The sequence below is a fragment of the Onychomys torridus genome, chromosome 8 (assembly GCF_903995425.1).
Source record: "Onychomys torridus chromosome 8, mOncTor1.1, whole genome shotgun sequence".
NCBI classification, from domain to species: Eukaryota; Metazoa; Chordata; class Mammalia; order Rodentia; family Cricetidae; genus Onychomys; species Onychomys torridus.
Window position 1 is genome coordinate 61,774,471 of NC_050450.1, and position 21,347 is coordinate 61,795,817.

The 21,347-nt window shown below is 48.5% G+C and overlaps 1 protein-coding gene across 1 annotated transcript in view; it reads left to right on the forward strand.

The window, feature by feature from the left end:
- The window catches only part of Trpv1 (transient receptor potential cation channel subfamily V member 1), a 41,509-nt gene extending 20,442 nt beyond the window's left edge, over positions 1 to 21,067 (forward strand). Inside the window, exons 3-17 of the mRNA XM_036197469.1 lie at positions 281 to 597; positions 1,300 to 1,466; positions 1,547 to 1,699; positions 2,111 to 2,251; positions 2,357 to 2,655; positions 3,648 to 3,827; positions 6,588 to 6,746; positions 8,257 to 8,352; positions 10,141 to 10,211; positions 12,140 to 12,305; positions 12,716 to 12,782; positions 14,305 to 14,627; positions 15,090 to 15,217; positions 15,666 to 15,781; positions 20,078 to 21,067. Coding sequence (XP_036053362.1) covers positions 281 to 597; positions 1,300 to 1,466; positions 1,547 to 1,699; positions 2,111 to 2,251; positions 2,357 to 2,655; positions 3,648 to 3,827; positions 6,588 to 6,746; positions 8,257 to 8,352; positions 10,141 to 10,211; positions 12,140 to 12,305; positions 12,716 to 12,782; positions 14,305 to 14,627; positions 15,090 to 15,217; positions 15,666 to 15,781; positions 20,078 to 20,250 — 2,556 coding nt within the window. The 3' untranslated portion in view covers positions 20,251 to 21,067. The remainder of the gene's footprint in view (positions 1 to 280; positions 598 to 1,299; positions 1,467 to 1,546; positions 1,700 to 2,110; positions 2,252 to 2,356; positions 2,656 to 3,647; positions 3,828 to 6,587; positions 6,747 to 8,256; positions 8,353 to 10,140; positions 10,212 to 12,139; positions 12,306 to 12,715; positions 12,783 to 14,304; positions 14,628 to 15,089; positions 15,218 to 15,665; positions 15,782 to 20,077) is intronic.
- The last annotated feature ends 280 nt before the right edge of the window (positions 21,068 to 21,347 follow it).

A 21,347-nucleotide genomic window follows, 5' to 3' on the forward strand; every position in this document is an offset into this window, starting at 1 on the left:
AGGGTGGGCAGCTTCTGACCTCAGTCCCAGAGCTTGCTGGCTCTAAGTTGGGGAGCTTGACCACCCTGACCACAGGCCCCACTGGACACTGTAGTGGGAGTTTCCCCAGGGCCGCTGGAGTGGGAGGAACAGCCTTGAAAGCTTCAGTGCTGTGGGATAGTACGCATTGGGCTTTTGCAGCATCCTGCTTCCCAGGAGCCTTGACAGGAAGAGTAGGGAGGAGATGAGAATTTATGGGTCTTAAGATGGGCACAGACCTCATCTTTGTGGCTACCTGCAGGTTGCACATTGGGCCACAGAGGATCTGGCAAAGATGAAGAAATGGAATAGCTTAGACTCTGGGGAGTCTGAGCACCCACCCCAAGAGAACTCCTGCCTGGACCCTCCAGACAGAGACCTTAACTCCAAGCCATCTCCAGCCAAGCCCCACCTCTTCACTACCAGGAGTCGTACCCGGCTTTTTGGGAAGGGTGACTCAGAGGAGGCCTCACCTATGGATTGCCCTTATGAGGAAGGCGGGCTGGTCTCCTGTCCTCTCATCACGGTCAGCTCTGTCGTCACTATCCAGAGGCCTGGGGATGGACCTGCCTGTGTCAGGTAAATCTGGAGGTCCTTCCCTCCCAAGACCCAATTCCACCAGTGGCAGTCCCAGCCATGGGGTAGCACCTCAAAGTGGTCTTGCTTCTGGGTTAAAAGTCACAGAACTGGGGGGCTGCAGAGCCTTCAGAGGTGGTCTGGCCCTACCTACACTCTTGTGCCCTCACTAGACACACAGTCACAGATGTTGGAGTGTGTACACTGATCCCAGCTGTCAGCATCTGCTAGATAGCCAGGCCTCGGATGCTCACCAGCCCCAAATACCCAGAACTCAAATTCAAGGTTAGGATCTTGTGGGCTAGGATGACAAATGGCTGAGGTGAAGAGCCTATCAGTCTTCCTACCTCCTCTGAGGCAGGGTGGGGAGTCACTCAGGGTGGCTTCTGGGTAGTGTGAAGATGTCTTTTTACTCATCAGAGACCGAGCCAACCCTGGCTAGCCCCTCTAGGCTCCTGTCTCCTGAACCCCAGAAGGAAGGCAGGTGGGCTAGGTAGAAGAAGAGTTGGCTGTAGCAAAGACTATCTCCAAGCTGTCTATAGACAGGCCAGGGGCAGGATGGGACACCTGTGCCCCCAGGTCCCCTTTACATTGGTTTCCTAAATTGGCTAGTTTGCCTTGGGGCTTAGTCACATTCCTTGTCAAGCCCCAAAGGCTTCAAGGGGGAGAGCAGGGCCCGAGTTGAGGGTGTGATTTGTTTTCTAGGCAGGCATCCCAGGACTCTGTCTCCACTGGTGCTGAGAAGCCCCCCAGGCTCTATGACCGCAGGAGCATCTTCGATGCTGTGGCTCAGAGTAACTGCCAGGAGCTGGAGAGCCTACTGCCCTTCCTGCAGAAGAGCAAGAAGCGCCTGACGGACAGCGAGTTCAAAGGTGGCCCTGTGAGGGCTGGCTTCCCAGGAGGGGCCATTTCCCAGTCCTGGCCTGGTTTTGACCCCCTCTCTGCCCTTCAGACCCAGAGACAGGAAAGACCTGTCTGCTAAAAGCTATGCTCAACCTTCACAATGGGCAGAACGACACCATCGCCCTGCTCCTGGACATCGCGCGGCAGACAGACAGCCTGAAGCAGTTTGTCAACGCCAGCTACACAGACAGCTACTACAAGGGTGAGGTGGGGGGTGGCTTGGTACAGCGACAGCACACCTACACCCTGAGGGGGTTGCCCCAATCCCGGCCACTGTGTTGCTTTCTGGTTCTGATTCCCTACCCTTTCTCATCCCTGGGATCTCCGCTGCTCTCCTGCTGACTCCCTTGCGGTCACCTCTGCCTTCTTTCCTCCTCCTTCCCTCCTGTCTCCCTCTGCCTCCTCTGCTTTGCAACTTGGTGTTTTCTGTTCTGTTCCTGCTTCCCAACTTCCCTGGCCTCATTTGTGGATCCTGGCCTCCTACCGGGAGGGGGTTGTGCTGACATTTTCTGTGAGTTTCTTCGAAAGTTGCTATCTGCCAGGGGCCTTCCCTGGTCTCTCTGGGCCCCAGGGGACTGTAATCACAAGGCTAACAGTGGGTTTCCCTCTGTAGGCCAGACAGCGCTGCACATTGCCATTGAGAGGCGGAACATGAACCTGGTGACTCTTTTGGTAGAGAACGGAGCCGACGTCCAGGCTGCAGCCAATGGAGACTTCTTCAAGAAAACCAAAGGGCGGCCTGGCTTCTACTTTGGTAGGGAGGCCATGTGGTGTACATGAGGGAGCTGGAGGCCCAGCCGTTCAGGGACTAGCCAGTCTCATTCCCGGGGCCCCACTGGGGACCCTGTGTTGGCTGCAGGTGAGCTGCCTCTGTCTCTAGCTGCATGCACCAACCAGCTGGCCATTGTGAAGTTCCTGCTGCAGAACTCCTGGCAGCCAGCAGACATCAGTGCCCGGGATTCGGTGGGCAACACGGTGCTACATGCCCTGGTGGAGGTGGCAGATAACACAGCCGAGAACACCAAGTTCGTGACAAACATGTACAACGAGATCCTGATTCTGGGCGCCAAACTCCACCCTACGCTGAAGCTGGAAGAGCTCACCAACAAGAAGGGGCTCACACCACTGGCTCTGGCTGCTAGCACTGGGAAGATTGGGGTAGGGTGGGGGCTCTGGCCTGGAGCTGCTGTTACCAGGCAGGCAGGGTGGCTGGAGAGAGGACTGTGTGTACTGGACTCTAATCCCACCAGTGAATGGGGCTGTTGATGTGAGTCCGAGGAGCTGTGAGCAGAAACCATCCAACAGGGACTTGGGGTGTGTGTGTGTGCGCGCGTGCGTGCGTGCGTGCGTGCGTGCGTGTGTGTAGCCTAGGTTGAGAGAAAAAGAGGCTGTTGGTGTTTTACTTAGATGAACAAGATTTTTGGAATGACAAGGAGGGTCCTAAGGGGGGAAGTCGGGAGTAGACCAGGCCCCAGCCAAATCAGGGTGCTATGCATGATGTCAGGTAAGGCTGATGATGCATTTGGGGCTGCTTGAATTAGAGGGGAGGGGCTTCCTCAATCATAGAGATACTAAGAAGCTGTCCTTGCCCATTTAAGCCCTCTGGGAACCTCCCTATGGCTTTAATTTCTTGGATTTCTCTCTCTCTCTCTCTCTCTCTCTCTCTCTCTCTCTCTCTCTCTGTGTGTGTGTGTGTGTGTGTGTGTCTTTATGTGTGCGCGTGCTCATGTGTATTTTACTCTGTAGCCGAGGTAGGTATGTGATTAACTAGACTAGTCTCAAAGTTGCAGCAATCCTCCTGTCTCAGCCTTCTGAGTGCTGGGATCACAGCCATGAACCATCATGACTTTATTCCTTAGACTTTGATTATTTCCTTCTGGCTTGAAGTTTTCTAGAAGGGGTCCACCAGTGTCCTTCCCAGAAGGACTGTAAATCTTGGGGCCCTGGTGTAATGCAGCTGCTGCTGAGGTTAGAGGCAGCTAAGCTAGTGAATCTAGCCAGTTGCTGGGGCTTGGGCTGGGTTTCTGGTGGAGCTGGGAAGCTGAGTGCCTGTTTTTCAGAACAGCTCAGAGCCTGTATGGGGGAAGCAGCCTGGGGCCTGGCCTGGGCTGGCCTGGGCTGGCCTGATACGACTCTCCTACCTGCTGCAGGTCCTGGCTTACATTCTCCAGAGGGAGATCCACGAACCTGAGTGCCGGCACCTGTCCAGGAAGTTCACTGAATGGGCCTATGGGCCTGTGCACTCCTCACTTTATGACCTGTCCTGCATTGACACCTGTGAGAAGAACTCAGTTCTGGAGGTGATCGCCTACAGCAGCAGCGAGACCCCTGTGAGTGGCCAAGACTAGGGGGTGGTGCACCCGACTCCACCCTGCCCTTGCTCAAGCTCCATCTGCTCTCACGTGAAAAACCGCTGCCTGGAGCCCAGGTCCTGCAGGCTTGTTCAGCTTCCTTTCCATTATGTTTTCCTTAGCAAATGAATGATAGTTGTTAGCTCATAAAAATGAGAACATTTCAGATGTACAGAGAGAAGGACAGCCCTCTTTTATACTGTGTAAAAAGCTTCAGGTTGTTTTTTTATTTGTGTAAATGGGATCATACTACACACACTGTAGGATAAGCTGTTGTTCTCACTCATTGGCATGTGTTATAGTTAGCTTTACCTTAGCACCCGGATGTCTGTCTCATTTAAAAGCTGTTGCCCGGTGCACAGGACAGTCAAGCTATTTGCAGCTGCTCACCACTTGACACGAGCCTGAGAATTTGTCAGTGAAAGATACATGAAATTGCTATCTCCAAATCAGAAAGTATGCCCACCATATTTCTTCTTGTTGTTTGAGATGGGGCTTGCGATGCAGCCCAGGCCAGCCTTGGACTCCTGACCCCTCCTCCCTCCAAAGTGCTGGGATTGTTAAGTCCTGGGTCACCATACCCTGCTGTGAGGCGGAACATTGTCATGCATTTACTGGCCTTTTGTACTTCTTTGGTGGGCCTCCTAAGGTGTACAGGACTGTTTGCTGGCTTCTTTCCGTGTATAGACCTCTTGCTTCTGCACAAATCAATCTTTTCTCTATTGCTTACTGCAGTGGGTTTTTTCCACCCTGCCTGTCTCTTGCCTTTTAATTTCACAAACAGCACCCTTTACGTATAAAAGGGTTTCATTCGGATAGGGTCAAGCTGGTTGGTCTTTTTCTTTCTTTCTTTCTTTCTTTCTTTCTTTCTTTCTTTCTTTCTTTCTTTCTTTCTCTCTCTCTCTCTCTCTCTCTCTCTCTCTCTCTCTCTCTCTCTCTTTCTTTTTTAAAGATTTATTTATTATGTATACAGCATATATGACTGCAGGCCAGAAGAGGGCACCAGACCTCATTACAGATGGTTGTGAGCCACCATATGGTTGCTGAGAATTGAACTCAGGACCCCTGGAAGAGCAGTCAGTGCTCTTAACCTCTGAGCCATCTCTCCAGCCCTGTGGTTGGTCTTTTTCTTTTTTGGCTTCTGGATTGTGTGCTGTGCTCTGAGGGCCTGTTCTTTACAGAGTTACACAGTAACCCTTCTGTGTTCCCTTTTCATTCATTTGTAGGTGTTTCATTTTGGGTGCTTTATCTAGAATTTGCTTTTGTGTACTGAGGATGGCATTTTATTTAATATTTCTGGTTCTAAGTGAAGGTTCAGTGAGACTTACTGAATAGTTTATCCTACCTTCATTGGATGAAAGGCCACCTCACCTGTCCACTCTTCCTAAAGTGATACTCCAAGCTCCAGAAGTAGACTCAGGAGCTGAAGTCTCTGCTGGAGTCAGTGAGGGGCTGGAGTAGTGCCTCACAGGATGAAATTGTAGTTATAGGACCAGAGTCCAAGGGAGGTGAGGCCTGGCCCATTTTGCCTTGTCAGCCCCACCTGGGCTGCCATGCTGAGTCTGGCTTCTGAGTTCTTAAAGGGGCGGTCTGAATAGGGCATGGCCTCACCACAGACTGAGGAATTTAACCCGGAAGAGAGAAAGCTCTGGGGGTGGCCACCAACAATTCATGTCTGCAATTTTTTTTCTGGGGGTAAGAGTGTGGGCTTATCTTGGGGCCATTCTCCTTGAGCTGGCACACTGGTGGAAGGCAGAGATGACTAAATTTATGTCAATAGGTCATCCCTGAAGTTAACATCTCTTTAGAAGCTCTTGAGGGAGTGAGGAGCTTCCCATCCCCAAAGTATTCAAGGAGTCACAGGACAGGGTCTCTGAGGCAGATCTCAAGCACAGGGGAGAAGCCTAGGGCAAGCTGCCTTGGGCTCGTCTGTTCTACATCCTGGGTCCTGTGAGCCTTCAAGCCTTTGGATTGGAGGCTTTGCCTAAAGCATTCTTCAGACTGCACTATGTAGGCTCTAGGTCAGACCTGCTCTAGGACAGGCCTCTTAGGTTCCTTTACATATCATGGATAGGTAATTGCCACCTCTGCCTGACCCAGGGCTGCAAACAAGAGAAATGAAGAGTGTAGAAGCAGCCCCAAACCCCAAGAGTCATCCTCTTGTGGGGGTGATGAGAGCCAGTTGTTAGAGATAATGGGATTAGAATGTTGGGAAATACTGACACCCTTAAGCTGAGCACTTAGATCAGTGGTTCTCAACCTTCCCAATGCTGCGACCCTTTAATACAGTTCCTCATGTTGTGGTGACCGCCCCCCTCAACCATAAAATTACTTCATTGCTACTTCCTAACTGTAATTTTGCTACTGTTATGAATCATAATGTAAATATCTGTGATTTATGATGGTCATAGGTGACCCCTGTGAAAGGGTCGTTTGGCCCCCAGGTTGAGAACCACTGATTTCGGGCTTGTCCACTTTCTCCCCAGTCAATGTACTCATGGAGACACTGAAGCTAAGAGGGTGGGTCATTCAAGGAACCACAGCAGAGCTGGGACCAGCCTAAGGCCTTGGTTGTCCAACGGTTCAGACCACTGGTGACTCTTGGCTGCTTGGCAGGCTGAGGGGACGTTCTTCCTTGACTGTGTGGGCTACGTAGGGGTGAGGAGTGTCGTGGGCTGGTGTAGCTTTTCAGGGAGTTGCTGGTGCAAGAGTGAGCCTCACTTCTCTCTGCTCCCATAGAACCGCCATGACATGCTTCTGGTGGAACCCTTGAACAGACTCCTGCAGGACAAGTGGGACAGATTTGTCAAGCGCATCTTCTACTTCAACTTCTTCGTCTACTGCTTGTATATGATAGTCTTCACCACGGCTGCCTACTATCGGCCTGTGGAAGGCTTGGTGCGGATGGGAGCATGGGCCCTACTTGGGGGTTGGGGTGGGGCACTCCCCTGAGATGCTGTTGGCTCTAGGCCCAGTCCTTACCTGGTACCCTTTCCTAGCTCACCGAGAGGTGGAAAGACAGCTTGGAGAGCCTTGCCTCTTGCCCTCAGTTTCCCCTCTTGCTGGCTGTCTTGTGCCTGGATTTTGTCTTTTAAGTCTGTGGTTCTGAGAGGTTGAGCATGTGAGCACTGAGTTCCTGAGGATGAGGACTCAGGACTGGGGAGCCAGCTGCCCCCTGGGCTGGGTATCCGGAGATTATAGGATGGTGCAAGCCCTGATTCCATTGCCACCTGCTGGCCTTCACTGTTTGGCTCACCTGCTTGTTACAAAGTTGCTCCTTAGACCTATGCCCTTGAGTACTTCTTTTGTGCGAGGCTGGGTTCCATCTCTTAGTTCAGCTTGGGGTGAGACTCTTTACCGTCTTCTGAGCCATGGACTCCATTATATTTCTGAATTAAATCTTTCTCATTTAATACCCAGAGCACTAATTTTCCACCCAATTTCTGGAACATTTCACCTGTAAATTTAGTTTAAAAACTGGAGTTCTATCTCTATATAAAAAGGCATTTAGTGACTTCATTTGAAAAGAAAAGAAAACAATAATGGGCATAGCTCAGTGGCATAATGCTTGCCTAGGATGTGCAAGGCCTTGGGTTTGATTCCCAGCACCCCAGAATCCTAACAAAATAACAAAAAGAAAGAATACACACATTTTGTTAGAGAGAGGAGAAACATGCAAATAAGTAAGATGAGTGAGCAAGCAAGTGCTGGCAGAACACCAAGGTAAGCCTCTCCAGAAAATGGCTGAAGCAGGAGGGCCGTTTGCATGGCTGTGTGGGGGACAGTCCTTCCCCCACTCCTCTGTGGGGAACTTTGACCTTACCTCCTGGCAGAGCAGCTGGGTACTGCAGGCTGTGGGAAGAATGGGATTCCCAATGTACCAGGTCTGTAAGAGCACCTCCACCTACCCTGTCACCTGCCCCATCCCCTCAGAGACCTGGGCAGGGACATTGCTTGGGAGACAGCACCGCTCTGCAAGGATCCTCTGATACCCAGAGACTCAGGCAAGCAGGTCTTACAGAGCGACCTTCTTGCAGATGTCCAATAAGAACTCATTACCTTTGTGTTTCTTTCTTTAAAATTATTGTTGTTGTTGTGCGATGGTGAACATGCAGAGATTGGGATTGGAAACAACATCAACAACAACAACAACAACAACAACAACAACAACAACTATTTGGAGTCAGCTCTGTCCTCCCATAATGGGTTCCTGGAACCAAAATCAGCCTCAGGTTTGCATGGAGCCATTTTTCCAGGCTGCTGTTTCTCTCTTTTAATGGAGGTTTGTCTCCCAGGCAGGGGCCGAATCTTAACTGTAAGGCTTGGTCCCTGGTGGCGCCTGGTGAACGTTTGTTGAATGAATGGATGAATGAGTGAACAGAGTCATTAGCTTCTCTGTGCCTCACAGCCCCCCTATAAGCTGAGGAACACCATTGGAGACTATTTCCGAGTCACTGGAGAGATCCTGTCTGTGATGGGAGGAGTCTACTTCTTCTTCCGAGGGGTAAGCACTCCTTCACCAGATGTGGGCATCTGTTGTCACCGACAAAGGTCAAGAGAACCACTGAGAGATGAGTGAGCGAGGCTGAGAATCCTTTGGGCGTTCAAGACTGGGTTGCAGGGACCATCCAGTGCATCCCTCAGGGCCCATGGCAGTCAAGCAACACAGGCAGATCTCCACCACTAAGTCTTGTGGGAGGGGTCTTTTCTTTGATTGCCTGGCCAGCAAGCCCCAGGTGTCCTTCTGCCTCACACCCCCTACCCAGCTCTAGTCTCACAGATGTGTAATGATGCTGCCCCTGGCTTTTGTTTTTTATGAGTGCTGGTCTCAGGCTTGCATATCAGGCACCTTCCTGAGGCATCGCCTCAGGCCCAAAGGCCTTTTCTTTGAACTTGGGGGGCTCCTTTTAGAATTTTGAATTTGGGGGTTCTGTACAAACTAGAATTTAGGGGAATACATGGGGTTTGTGCTTTTTAGTTTCATCTTCCTTGAGTGAGACTCAAGAGGAGCAAGAACTCGGGTCCATGAAAAGAGATCAGAATGCAAATTTATTATTATTATTATTATTATCATTATTATTAATTATTATTTTGACTTGAGTTTCTCTATGTAGTCTTTTCTGTCTTTGAATTCTTGATCATTTTGCCTTAACTTTTGGAGTGTTGGGATGTCAGATGTGCACCACTATACCTGGTTAGAGGATTGTGATTTTAACCTCTAAACTTCTTGGTTTGGGTCACATGTATTTTTTTTTTAATGACTATCTTGGTTACTTTCTATTGCTGTGATGAGACACTATGAGCAAAGCTACTTTCAGGGAAAAGGTTATCAGATCTTCTAGTTTCAGAGGGAGAGACTCCATGATGGAGGAATGGAAGTTGCAGGTGACAGGTGGCTGGAGCAGCAGTTGAGAACTCATGTTTTGATCAGGAAGTAGAATGAGAGAGAGAGAGCTAGAGAGAGAGAGAGCTAGAGAGAGAGAGAGAGAGAGAGAGAGAGAGAGAGAGAGAGAGAGAGAACAAATACTGGGGATAGTGGAAGTAGTTTTTGAAACCTCAAAGCCCATCCCCAGCGAACACACCTCCTCTAACAGGGCCACACCTCCTAGTCCTTCCCAAACAGGTCCACTGCCTGAGGATGAAGTGTTCAAACACATTAGCCTAGGGGGCCCATTCTCGTACAACCACCATACTTACTTTTAGGGAATCTTTCTTTGCAAGTCACTGGACTTTGTCTTCATGGGAACATTGTCTTTTCACACTGGTAATTTATGTTATCTAAGAATGTACAAAGCCCCCCACCAGCAAGTGGACACCTCTTAGCAGACAGAGGGTTAAACTGGGGGCAGGTGAGTGTCGGCATTTTGGAGAGGATTTCCAGCCACCAAAGGTTGATCTGGTGGGTTAGTTCAGATGTAGCTGTGTAAAGGGATTTTTATTATATTTATTACATTATATATTTATTATTCTGCTATGCTCATTTATAGAAAAGGAAGGTGGTCGTGGGGGAACAAACTAGAAGAGGCTTCTCAGGCCTACCACGGGATACAGCAGCTGATAGCGTTTTGGTGATCTTTTCCTTCCCGAATTGCCTTCTAGATACACTTGTAATCGTAATCAGATAACATCACCCTCCCTATTGGCTTCACTAGCGCTGCTCCAGTTCCTCACACTTTCTGCTGGAACCCACTCTGGTGTTCCAACACGGTGACCCTTGGAAAGCACGCCAGGAGCTCCCCCATTCAGCCGTATCTAACACTCCCAGAAGCTTACTCTGTCTGTTCACTCACAGATTCAGTATTTCCTGCAGAGGCGGCCATCCCTCAAGAGTTTGTTTGTGGACAGCTACAGTGAGATACTTTTGTAAGTCATGCTTTGTGCTCTGTTTAGCTTGCCAAGGTGACAGAAGTTAGTTCCCCTTCATTGTCTCACCTATGCTTGAACAGGCACGTAGTAGGGCCTCAGTAAGCACGCTGAAGCAGTAGAGGGAGGCACTCAACCAATAGTCACCAGCTGAATGAATGACAACTGTTTACTCTGCCAGGTAAATGCCAGGTGCTGGGCTCGGGCTGTGTCACAGGGTCACGTGACTTACCGTTGGCCTCAGGTGGTGTCCCTTTCCTCACCTTGTTCAGTGAGTGCCTCCCTCGGCCCTCCATTGGGTTGACCCTGGGAGATGGAGCTGAAGTATGCACAGTTCTCACCTTCAAGAATCTCCAGTCCTTAAGGAAGGGTCGTTTTATTTTCACTCCAGCTTCAAGGACATTTTGGACGGGATAATTGATTCACAGTTGGTGGGGAGGGGTGGTCCCATGTACAGAGTGTTGAGCAGCATCCCCGGGCTCTCTCCGGTAGCTTTCCCCCATATTCCAGTCACACACACACACACACACACACACACACACACACGCACACGCACACGCACGCACACGCACACGCACACGCGCACGCGCACGCGCACACGCGCACGCGCACACACACGCACGCGCACACACACACACGCGCACACGCACACACACACGCACACGCACGCGCATGCACACGCACACACACGCACACGCACACACGCACACACACACACGCACACACACATTCATGCAATTATACTTATTAATATATAGCACTTTTATGTTATCAAAACTACTCAGACATACTGATATAACTCATAAGAGTGCAAAAATGCTTATATCCAAATCCAGGGTTTCTTGCCCCCAACTCTTCCCGTTCTCTGAAACCCTCTTCCCTTGGGCTCTTTCTTCTGATACGCAGTCATGCCACAGGAAAGGATTTAGCCGCCTCCTCCTCCCCATCTGCTTCCCCTCTTTTGTCATTCTGATGTGATTATACACTGTTTTTGTCATTGTCAATAATCACCTTTGCATTCTTATACTTTTGTAAATATCCCTAAACGTTGAACAGCTTTGCAATAGTCCTATTACTCTTTTTATTTGTGTCTTCGGGCTGATAATTCCCTTCATTGTCACGTGTTCAGTTTTCATTGTACACAATGTTAATTCTTCCCACACATCCTAGAGCAGGTGCAGTTTTGCTCAGAATCAAACTTATAAGTTGTAACACATGGTCAGATCACCTTTCTCCCCCTTGAGAGATTTCTTTCTAGAGTTTTCTTTCTTTGGTTTGAGACAGGGTCCTCTCTGGAGCCCAAACTGGCCTCTCTTCTAACTCACAGCAACCCTCCTGCCTTTGCATCTGGAGTGCTGGAGTGACAGATGTGTACCACCAGACCTTGTTTCCTGGTGGCTCTTTGTGACTGGGCCATTTCTCAGCCCAGCCCTTCTTTCACCCCAACACTTCTCTCTGCAGCTAGCCTTAGCCCTCTCACGGCCCCCAGCCATCTCTTCCTCACTTCTTCCTCTTTCCTGACCTTTCTTGTCCTCCTGCACACCCTTCAGTGTTTTCAGTGGGGTCGCCCTGAGGGGAAGCAGCTGAGCCTGTCGAGCGCATAAGTGCTTGTCATCAGTAGGTTGGAGTGTCCGATACATTTCTCACATTTTCAACGTACAATGGATTATGCAGGATATAACTATCATGAATCAAGGAGCATCTACACTATATGTACCTTGTGCTTCTAAGAATAATATTTTGCCTCTCAACCTGCCATACATTTCCCTCCTTGTGCCTGCTGAGAATGTGTGGGTGAAAGGAAGCAGGACAGCACAGCCCCAGCCCTGCATGGCTATGTTCTCACTCTTCCGATTTGTGTACTCCCCCACCCCAGGTCTTTTGTTCTTGGCGTCCCCTAAGCTGACCGACTTTGCCTCTGTCCTCAGCTTTGTGCAGTCGCTGTTCATGCTGGTGTCTGTGGTACTGTACTTCAGCCAACGCAAGGAGTACGTGGCTTCCATGGTGTTCTCCCTGGCTATGGGCTGGACCAACATGCTCTACTATACCCGAGGATTCCAGCAGATGGGCATCTATGCAGTCATGATTGAGAAGGTGGGTCCCCAAGCGTGTTTTCCACAGAGCCCTTTGTGCCCCATGGATGTGAGATACTGTCCTGTGCATTCTGTTCAGCCTTTCTGCATCCTCCAGGGTGCTGCTGTCTGTTTAGCTCTTAGCCTATTTATTCCCCAAGAATTAAGCAACCTGGCATTGACCCTGGAATGGACGTTTTCTTCTAACTTGTTGCCTTTGTGTTTCAAACTGCCATCTCCCAACCTGAGCAAAAGCCATGGGAGACGTGTGAATCGTTTCCTCACGACCTCTGAGCTGAAAACCATAGAACCTAGCCTGCTGTAGGTTCCTGCCACACATTCTCTGGTCACTCCAGGCTGATGTAGCTCCGATCATTCCTGTGTTCCTCCCATGGTTGGCCTTGTCTTTTACCAGCCTGCTCTTTCCTGCAGATGATCCTCAGAGACCTGTGCCGATTTATGTTCGTCTACCTCGTGTTCTTGTTTGGATTCTCCACAGGTAATGTGCTGAGTCAAAGCTGGTGGCAGGCAGGTGTGTTGCTCACCTGACCTCTTCAGGCTCTTCAGGGCCAGGGGAGGAGGAGTCAGGTGCATGCTTGCGGGTGACAGAAGGACAAACAGAACACACATCAGCATGAGCCCGAGAACTTGAAACTGTGATTTATGCAGTATTCTTGGTTGTTTTAGAGATATCGTGCTACTTGCCATATAGCTACATCCAATTATTTCAACACTATTTCAGGATATACAGGAAACTTCCAAGAGCTGTACAAATGACTCCTCTCTTCTTTCCCACATTCCCCAACTTTACCACTTTAAAAATCTCTCTGTCTCTTTGTCTCTCTCTTCCTTCTCTCTGACTCTCTTTTCCCTCCCTCCCCCGTTCCTCCCCTCCCTTTCTTATCCCTTCCATTCATTTTTCCTGCTTCTGGAGATTGAACCCAGGGTCTAATACATGCCAGGCTGGCTCCCTCTGAGCTACTGTTGCAGCCTTCAGATTCCGTAACCCCACCATGCCTGGCACCTTTAGTCCCTGGCATTTTATCACAAGGAAGAGCTTTTTCTCCCTCTCCTTAACTCAGTTCTTTTTAAACGCAAGGATGCGTGGCCTTGGGGTTCTTTTTGCTCCTTGTAGATACCCACTGTCACATGAGTCATAATCTTTGCTATCATCAGTTATCCTGAAGCCGAGATCTGGTCTTCAGGAACTCCTTCAAGCTGGATCCTCAACCCTTCTACCTGATCCGCATCCTGTTGTGAGCACATGTCTCTGCCTCAGTTCTCATCTGATTTCTGTGATTGCATGGTTTCTGAGGCATGCCCACCTCTGCTCCCACTCTGAAGTTTATTTTAGAACTCCTGTCTAGGAGGATTGAATATTGGTGCCAGGGAATGCTGATAGGTATGGGCTGTGGCACCTGATCTGAAGTTCTGTGTATCGGTACAAGAAGGGATTGGGCTTAGGGGGTTCTCGGGGCACGGGTGCATGGTAAAAATGGCACACAGCTGCTTAGCAGCTCTCAGGCTCTGCAACACATTTCTGAAGAATGTTAGCAGAAGCCACTCTGCTCTTGGCTGCTCAACATCCATGGTTATAGAGTGGACCCCTAAAAGACATGGTGTGGCTTGACATCCATGGTTGTAGAGCGGACCTCTAAAAGACACAGTGTGGCTTGACATCCACGGTTATAGAGTGGATCTTTAAAAGGAATGGTGTGGTTGGCAAAGTGACCCAGGCCTTTCTTGTTAAACAAGTTGTATGCTATGCAAAGGCCTCTATATTTGTATGGTACACATAGCTTTGCATATTTCTTCAAACATCTTTCCTACTAGATCAGGATAAAGCTAGTGTTAAAAAAAGCAGTGTATTATTAGAGTTTTCTCATAGTCTGGGAGTAGGGAGGTGCTACATAACCAAGCAGCCTTCTTGCTGCAGGGTGCTGGGATAGGAGAGGTATGTATCAGGGGTTCTGGGGTTTTGGTTTCCATCCACCCACACCCCTTTTTCCTGTGACCTGTAGCTGTGGTGACACTGATTGAGGATGGGAAGAATAACTCTGTGCCTGTGGAGTCCACAGCACACAAGTGGCGGGGGCCTTCCTGCAGGCCACCGGACAACTCCTACAACAGCCTGTACTCCACATGTCTGGAGCTGTTCAAGTTCACCATCGGCATGGGCGACCTGGAGTTCACTGAGAACTACGACTTCAAGGCTGTCTTCATCATCCTGTTGCTGGCCTATGTGATTCTCACCTACATTCTCCTGCTCAACATGCTCATTGCCCTCATGGGTGAGACGGTCAACAAGATCGCCCAAGAGAGCAAGAACATCTGGAAGCTGCAGGTGGGCAGCAGACCGGGGCAGGGAGTGCAGCCTGGAAGGTGCTGACTGGTCCCTGTGGTGTTACATAGTGGGGTACATGAGCCCCTGTGGGATTAAGGAGGGGGAAGGAAGCACTGATGTCTAGAGATGTCATCTATCTGCGTTTCAAGCCACACAGCTGGCAGGTAGCAGAGCCAGGGTTTAGACCGATCAGTCTCACTTTTGAGACTCTGATCTCACCCAGCTCCCCAAGTAGTCCCTTTGTGAGCTCTATCAATTCGTAGGGTTGCCTTCCTGGACCCAGCAGGCGGTAGCTAGGCATAGACAGGCTTGGATAGTCTCCTTCATAGAGCATGTGCCTGCCAGGCTTTGGAAACAGGCCTCTTACAGGAGGTACTGCAGGGCCAGCTTGAGGTTCCTGGGACTGAGAGAGATTCTGGGGAGGGTGATCTAGACTGGTGGCCTAGTTCCCTTTTCCTTCAGAGAGCCATCACCATCCTGGACACAGAGAAGAGTTTCCTGAAGTGCATGAGGAAAGCCTTCCGCTCTGGCAAGCTGCTGCAGGTGGGGTTCACACCCGATGGCAAGGATGACTACCGGTGGTGTTTCAGGTAAGGCCAAAGCAGGAGTTGAACCTGAGAACTCCTGCTCTCAGTCCAGGGCATGGGGGACCCATCTGGAGAAGATGAGGGTCTAGATACTGGGCTCAGGACTCCCTGGGACTAATCACAGGAATAGGGGACTCTCAAGACTAGCAGCAGGTACAAGGGCCACCATAGGACTCAGCTGTGGGCACAGGACACCCATCTCAGATCTCAGGAGGGAGGACTTCCAATATTAAGCACTGAATAACTTGAGGTGTCCAAAAATGACTGCCTGGTGAACAGAGCCAAAGCCTGGAATCCAGTGTTTAAAATTCTTGGACCTTGTGGAGTGGTTGGGAAGGATGTGTTATCCATGAAGCAAGCCCTGGCTGTCTCTCCGCCTGTCGTGTCTTCATCCTGATATAAAGGCTGCCTTAGACAGCTGGCCTCCCAGACCCTGTCCTCTCCCGCACAGGGTGGATGAGGTGAACTGGACTACCTGGAACACCAATGTGGGCATCATTAACGAGGACCCGGGCAACTGTGAAGGAGTCAAGCGCACCCTGAGCTTCTCCCTGAGGTCGGGCCGAGGTGAGATGGGATGGGTGGTGTCACAGCAGGGAGGGGCCTGACACTGGGGAGGTGGGTTCCCTACTCCATGTTGACTTTCCTCAAATAAGACCTGGGCTGTGCAGCAGCAACAGATGCCAGCCATCCACATGCTGGTGACTGCGACGCGTCCTCAGACATACCTGTATAGCACTGCCAGAAGCTCCTTGGATGCACTGACTTCAAATTAACTTTTGGTCATTGTGTGTTCAGAAAACTTTTGATGTAACCAACATTTTTATGACCCTCACATTAAGCCTAGGGTTTGAGAATCTAGGTGTTGACCACACAGTACTGTTACAGAAGTCTCAGGGGCTCTGTTTATTTTGTCTTTATTATTTTTCTTTCTCTCAAATTTGATGTTTTTTTGATCTGCCTTCATATTCATTGACTCCCCCCTTTTTTTAGCCAGTTCCAAATTGTTCTTAATTCCATGCAGAAATTTTCTTACTTCAAGTTTTAAGTCTTTTGGTTTTAGAGTTTCTGTTTTTTCTGTGTTGAAGTTTCTCTTTCTTTGTTGAGGTCTTCTGGCCATCCCTTCATTAGGAGCATGTTTTCCTCTGCTTCTTTGAACATATTAATAAGTTACTTTACACTTTCTCTCTGCACAGGGATGGACTGGCTCAGAGGTAGTGTCTCAGCCTACCGAGCACAAGACCCTGGGTTCAGTGGTCCCTAGCTAAATCCAACATCTGGGCCATCACAGCATTCATTTCTCTTAACTGCTATTTTCCTTTTCTTCCTTCCTTTCTTCCTTTCTCTCTTCCTTCCTTCCTTCCTTCCTTCCTTCCTTCCTTCCTTCCTTTCTTTCTTTCTTCCCTCCTTCCTTCCTTCCTCTCTCTCTCTCTCTCTCTCTCTCTCTCTCTCTCTTTCTTTCTTTTTTTGTGACAGAGGACCACATTTCCTTGGCTTCCCTTTTAGATCCAGTATTTTCAGATTGTGTGCTGGACATGGTAGATATTGTAGATAAGATACTGTGGAAAGCCTGGATTCAGTTACCTTCCCCCTAAAAACATTGACTTTTGATTATTTTATTTATAATTATCTTATACAGTGAATGGTACTTCAGTTATGCAGGAATCACCTTGAGCTTATGCAGGTGTAGGTGAGTGTAAGGATGTTTCCACACGCAGGCTAGCTTCCCTCCTTACATTCAAGTTAAAGTGTGTCTGCCCCACTCCCAACCCCATTGTAACCAGTCTCTATGAAGTGTCTTGAAATCTTACCATCGTCAAGCAGGCAAGCAGGGTCTAGTTCTCAGCCAAGGACTTGTGGGTAACCACTCTGTCCCAAATCCAACCAGACCTCCAACATCATGGTATCTGTTCTCCTATGCCCTGTTTTACTGATTCTAGCTGCCCCATGACTTCTCTCTCCTTAGCTCTGCTAGGATGGCTGTTCACTGTATTATAGCTGGTAAAATTGCTCCTAAGCAGAGAGCCAGGGCGTTGATGGGGCTCCCTTTGTGAATGTCACCTCTCTTAGGGTTTGTAGTATCTCACATCTGTCACCTCAAGTCTAAACACATCTGCTGAGCAGCATGTTGCTCAGCTTATGGTTGTCATGAGCAGGACAGTCCCATACAAGATCCTCCATTACAGTTGGATATGGAGATCTACTTCCTCAAAGGCTCACCGAGGCCCTGGTGATATAGCTCAGTGGTTGAACAATGGGCTAGCATGTGAAACACCTTGGATTCCATCTCCACTCCAGAAAGAAGAGGCCCACTTTTGGAAAGCTGCTCCCTGCTCTGAGGCTTCATTACATTCACACAGGTCCCCAGCAGTTCTGTGATTTCCCTGGGAATGTAATTGGAAAGACTCCACATTGTTATTACCTGTTCTTTAATTTGTTAGACAGGCCAGCATTGTCAGAGAACTACTCAAAGATGGCTGTGTGTGGTCTGAGTGCTTGCCATGATCCTCCCACTGACTTAGTTAGCTGCCAGGGCTGGTTCTGACACTGGACAGTTTAATTTAGACATATTTAAGAATGGTACTATTTTGGGAAAAAGTTTCCTGGTGACAATTATCACAATAAAGCTTAAGGTATGACTATGTTGGAACTCTTTTGCAAAGTACATGTGACCTCTCTATAAGAATGGGTTCTATAACTTAAGGGCTTAGGGGAGGATCTAGGTCGTTGTAGAGGTCACCAAGATACAAAGTACAAGTGACATCTCCACTAAGGATGGGTTTTAGTGACTGAGAAGCAATACTCAAGATAAAGGTCCAGGGAGGAAGAATATGGGATAAACATGATAGTCTGGGGGATTCAGGTGTGGCCCAGCCCTACAGACAGCACAGATCACCAGACTATTAACTACATCCACTCCCAGGAGATGTAAAACACGTGTATATCTCCTCTGCTGAGGAGACAACCCTGAGTGTTTAACATTCCTGGTTTCCCTAGTGCTTATCTCTGAGCACAAGGACCTCATGCCCTCTCTGCTATACATCTCAGTGACCCTCTATCCAGTTAGACCAGTGATTTGGACCAGAAGCTGTGGAGTTTAATATTAGATTTTACACTTCATGCTTATTTCTTAGGGGACATTCCTTTAGGATTTTGCTTTCTCACTCTTGTGACAGTAGATACTCTAGTGGTCCTAGTCAGATCCTTTGGATAACAAAGATCTCTCCCCACCAAGCTGCATGTGGTAGGAAGAGGTGGGAGAATGCCAGAGAGGGAAGGGAGGGTGCTAAGTGGAGGAACTGGGGAGGCCATGGGAGAGTCTTGGTCTTAGAACATGATGAATGGGACTGGGAACTGTAGATGCCTCTGGAGACCCTGGGACTGGCGAGATCAACAGCTCCCAAGCTGGGTGTTTCCTATTCCCAGCCAGTTAGTAGTTGGTATCTCAATGGGCAATGATTCCTTAAGAGCTCCCTGGGGCTTTCGATCACGCCAAAGTTCTTGAAGCCCAGTGTCACCAAGTCTCCCTGGCATTTTCCTCAGCACCTATGCCCTGGCGGGACCTTGACTCAGCACCTATGCCCTGGCGGGACCTTGACTCAGCACCTATGCCCTGGCGGGACCTTGACTCAGCACCTATGCCCTGGCGGGACCTTGACTCAGCACCTATGCCCTGGCGGGATCTTGACTCAGCACCTATGCCCTGGCAGGATCTTGACTCAGCACCTATGCCCTGGCGGGACCTTGACTCTAAGTCTTGATTTTTTTGGGGGGGCACTTTAGAGCTGCCCACTGTGGAGTTGTATTGCAGAAACCTCTTTACCCTTCCATTTGGGCAGTGAGGCAGTGGAGCCGGAAGCAGTCGTGTGATAGACTCTTGAGGTCACAGGTTTGCCAGGTCCTGGAGGAAGAGCACTTTAAGATGTTACCTAGGTGGATGAGGGGAAGAGGAAACTTCATGGATCCAAGAGCTTGAAGATACTTTTTTTTTCAGAGAGTCTCACTATGTAGCCCTGGCTGTCTTGGAATTCACTCTGTAGACCAGGCTGGCCTTGAAAACACAGAGATCCACCTGTCTTGGTCTCCTGAGTGTTGGGATTAAAGGTGTATGCCACTATGCCTGGCTAAATTAAAAAAAATACATTTTGAAATTAAAATATAATAACATTATTTTCCTATCCCCTTCCATGTTACCTCCTTCCAATCCCTCTCAGGTCATTACCGCTTTTTCTTTTGTTATTTTATATATATCATATAGATAGTATATACACACACACATACATATTATATATATGTATATATATCCACAAATATATAAATATAACTTGCTGAGTCTGTTTTTGTTGTTTGTGTGTATATGATTTCAAGGCTGACCCCTTTGTACTGGATAAACACTTAGGGATCTTGTCCCTGGGAGAGGCTCATTCTCCCTCTCTCAGAAGTCATTAGTTGCCTATAGTTCTTTGTCTAGGGGTAGGACTCTGAGATTTCCTCCTTTTGCATTAGCATGTTTATTAAATTGTCATTGTTTAGGTCTTATTTAGACAGCCATTTCTAGGAGACAGTCTCACAGCAGACTTCCTGGTCCTCTGGCTCTTACAATCTTTGTCCCCTCTTCCAAAATGTCCCTGAGCTTTAGGGGTAGGAGTTGCGTTGATGATGTATCCACTGGGGCTGGGTTTCCCACGACCTGCTGATCTCTGCATCTGTCCAGTTGTGGTTTTCTGTCATGGTCTCTGTTGTAAAGAGAAGCTTCTTTGATTGAGGGGTACCCAGGTCTCCTTTCATCTGGAGATGTGAGGCCTACCAGTAAACTCCTGTTTCTTTTGTTGTATCCAAGGTGGTAATGATGTTGCCTTTCAGTTTCAGGGAGAAATTGGAAGAACTTTGCCCTGGTTCCTCTTCTGAGGGATGCAAGCACTCGAGATAGGCATACCACCCAGCCTGAGGAAGTTCATCTGAAGCATTTTGCAGGATCCCTTAAGCCAGAGGATGCTGAGGTCTTCAAGGATTCCATGGGCCCAGGGGAGAAGTGAAGGACACCATGTAGGGGTCAATGCTGGGTCTTTGGATGGCCATTACCCCTGTCAGGAAGGTCTTCTCAGGGAACATCAAGCCCTTTTGTTGCCTGGGTCCATTCTGTGCCTGCCTAGGCACGTTCCTAGGACTTCCCTAGGCATGCTGTAGGAAGGTGGGAGAGTGTGTGGGAAGAGATCTGCATCCAACCGTCATTGTCTTTAGGCGAATCTTCAAACACTTGGCTTTTAGCTCTTTACAGACCTTGTTAAACAGAGTGGATGGCAAATCTCTACTTGGACACATGTTAGGCCCTGATTTTTGGATTGCTGGGATTATGAGCAAATAGAGTCCAGGGAAACAACCTTTAAATACCTGCTTTGATATAAAATGCTGAAACCTTTCTTCTCTGTACTATGTTAACATCTTACCTACCCTGAGAGATTTGGAGGAGTCTGTCATTTGACAAACCCAGAGAAGGTGGGGGATGCCAGTCCCATTCCCAATTCCAGCAGAACCAAGTTACTTCAAAGTGATTCCCCCTTTGATGTAAAATATCAGTCTTTACAAAATATTAGCTTCATTGCTGTTAAAAAGAAATACAGAACCACATTCAAAGGACACGGCAGGAAGTTTTCAATGATCTCTCATCTGTTGTAATCATAATCCTGCCTCTCTTCCTGCAGTGCTCAATGTTTCTACTGTTAGTCTTGTAATTCATAAAATAAACTATGTATGTCTGCAAATATGCTTTTTAATAGGTATGAACTTGGTGATAATAATTGGGTTGACATTGCTAGGTGGTTTTCTGTTCATTTTGTTTGTGCCTCTCTGTCTGTCTGTCTGTCTGTCTCTGTCTGTCTGTCTGTCTCTCTCTCTCTCTGTGTATGTGTGAGAAAACACTCTGATCAAAAGCAACTTGAGGAGGAAAGGGTTTATTTAATCTTATAGGTTACAGCCCTTCATTAGGAGAAGCCAAGCCAGAGAGCTTACAGCAGAAACTCCAGATGAATGCTGCTGAGGAGTAAAAGTATTTATTAGACCAGAGCAGACGCAAAGGTTTATTAAAGACAATAATTAATTAATTAATTAATTAATTAATTAATTAAAGACAGTG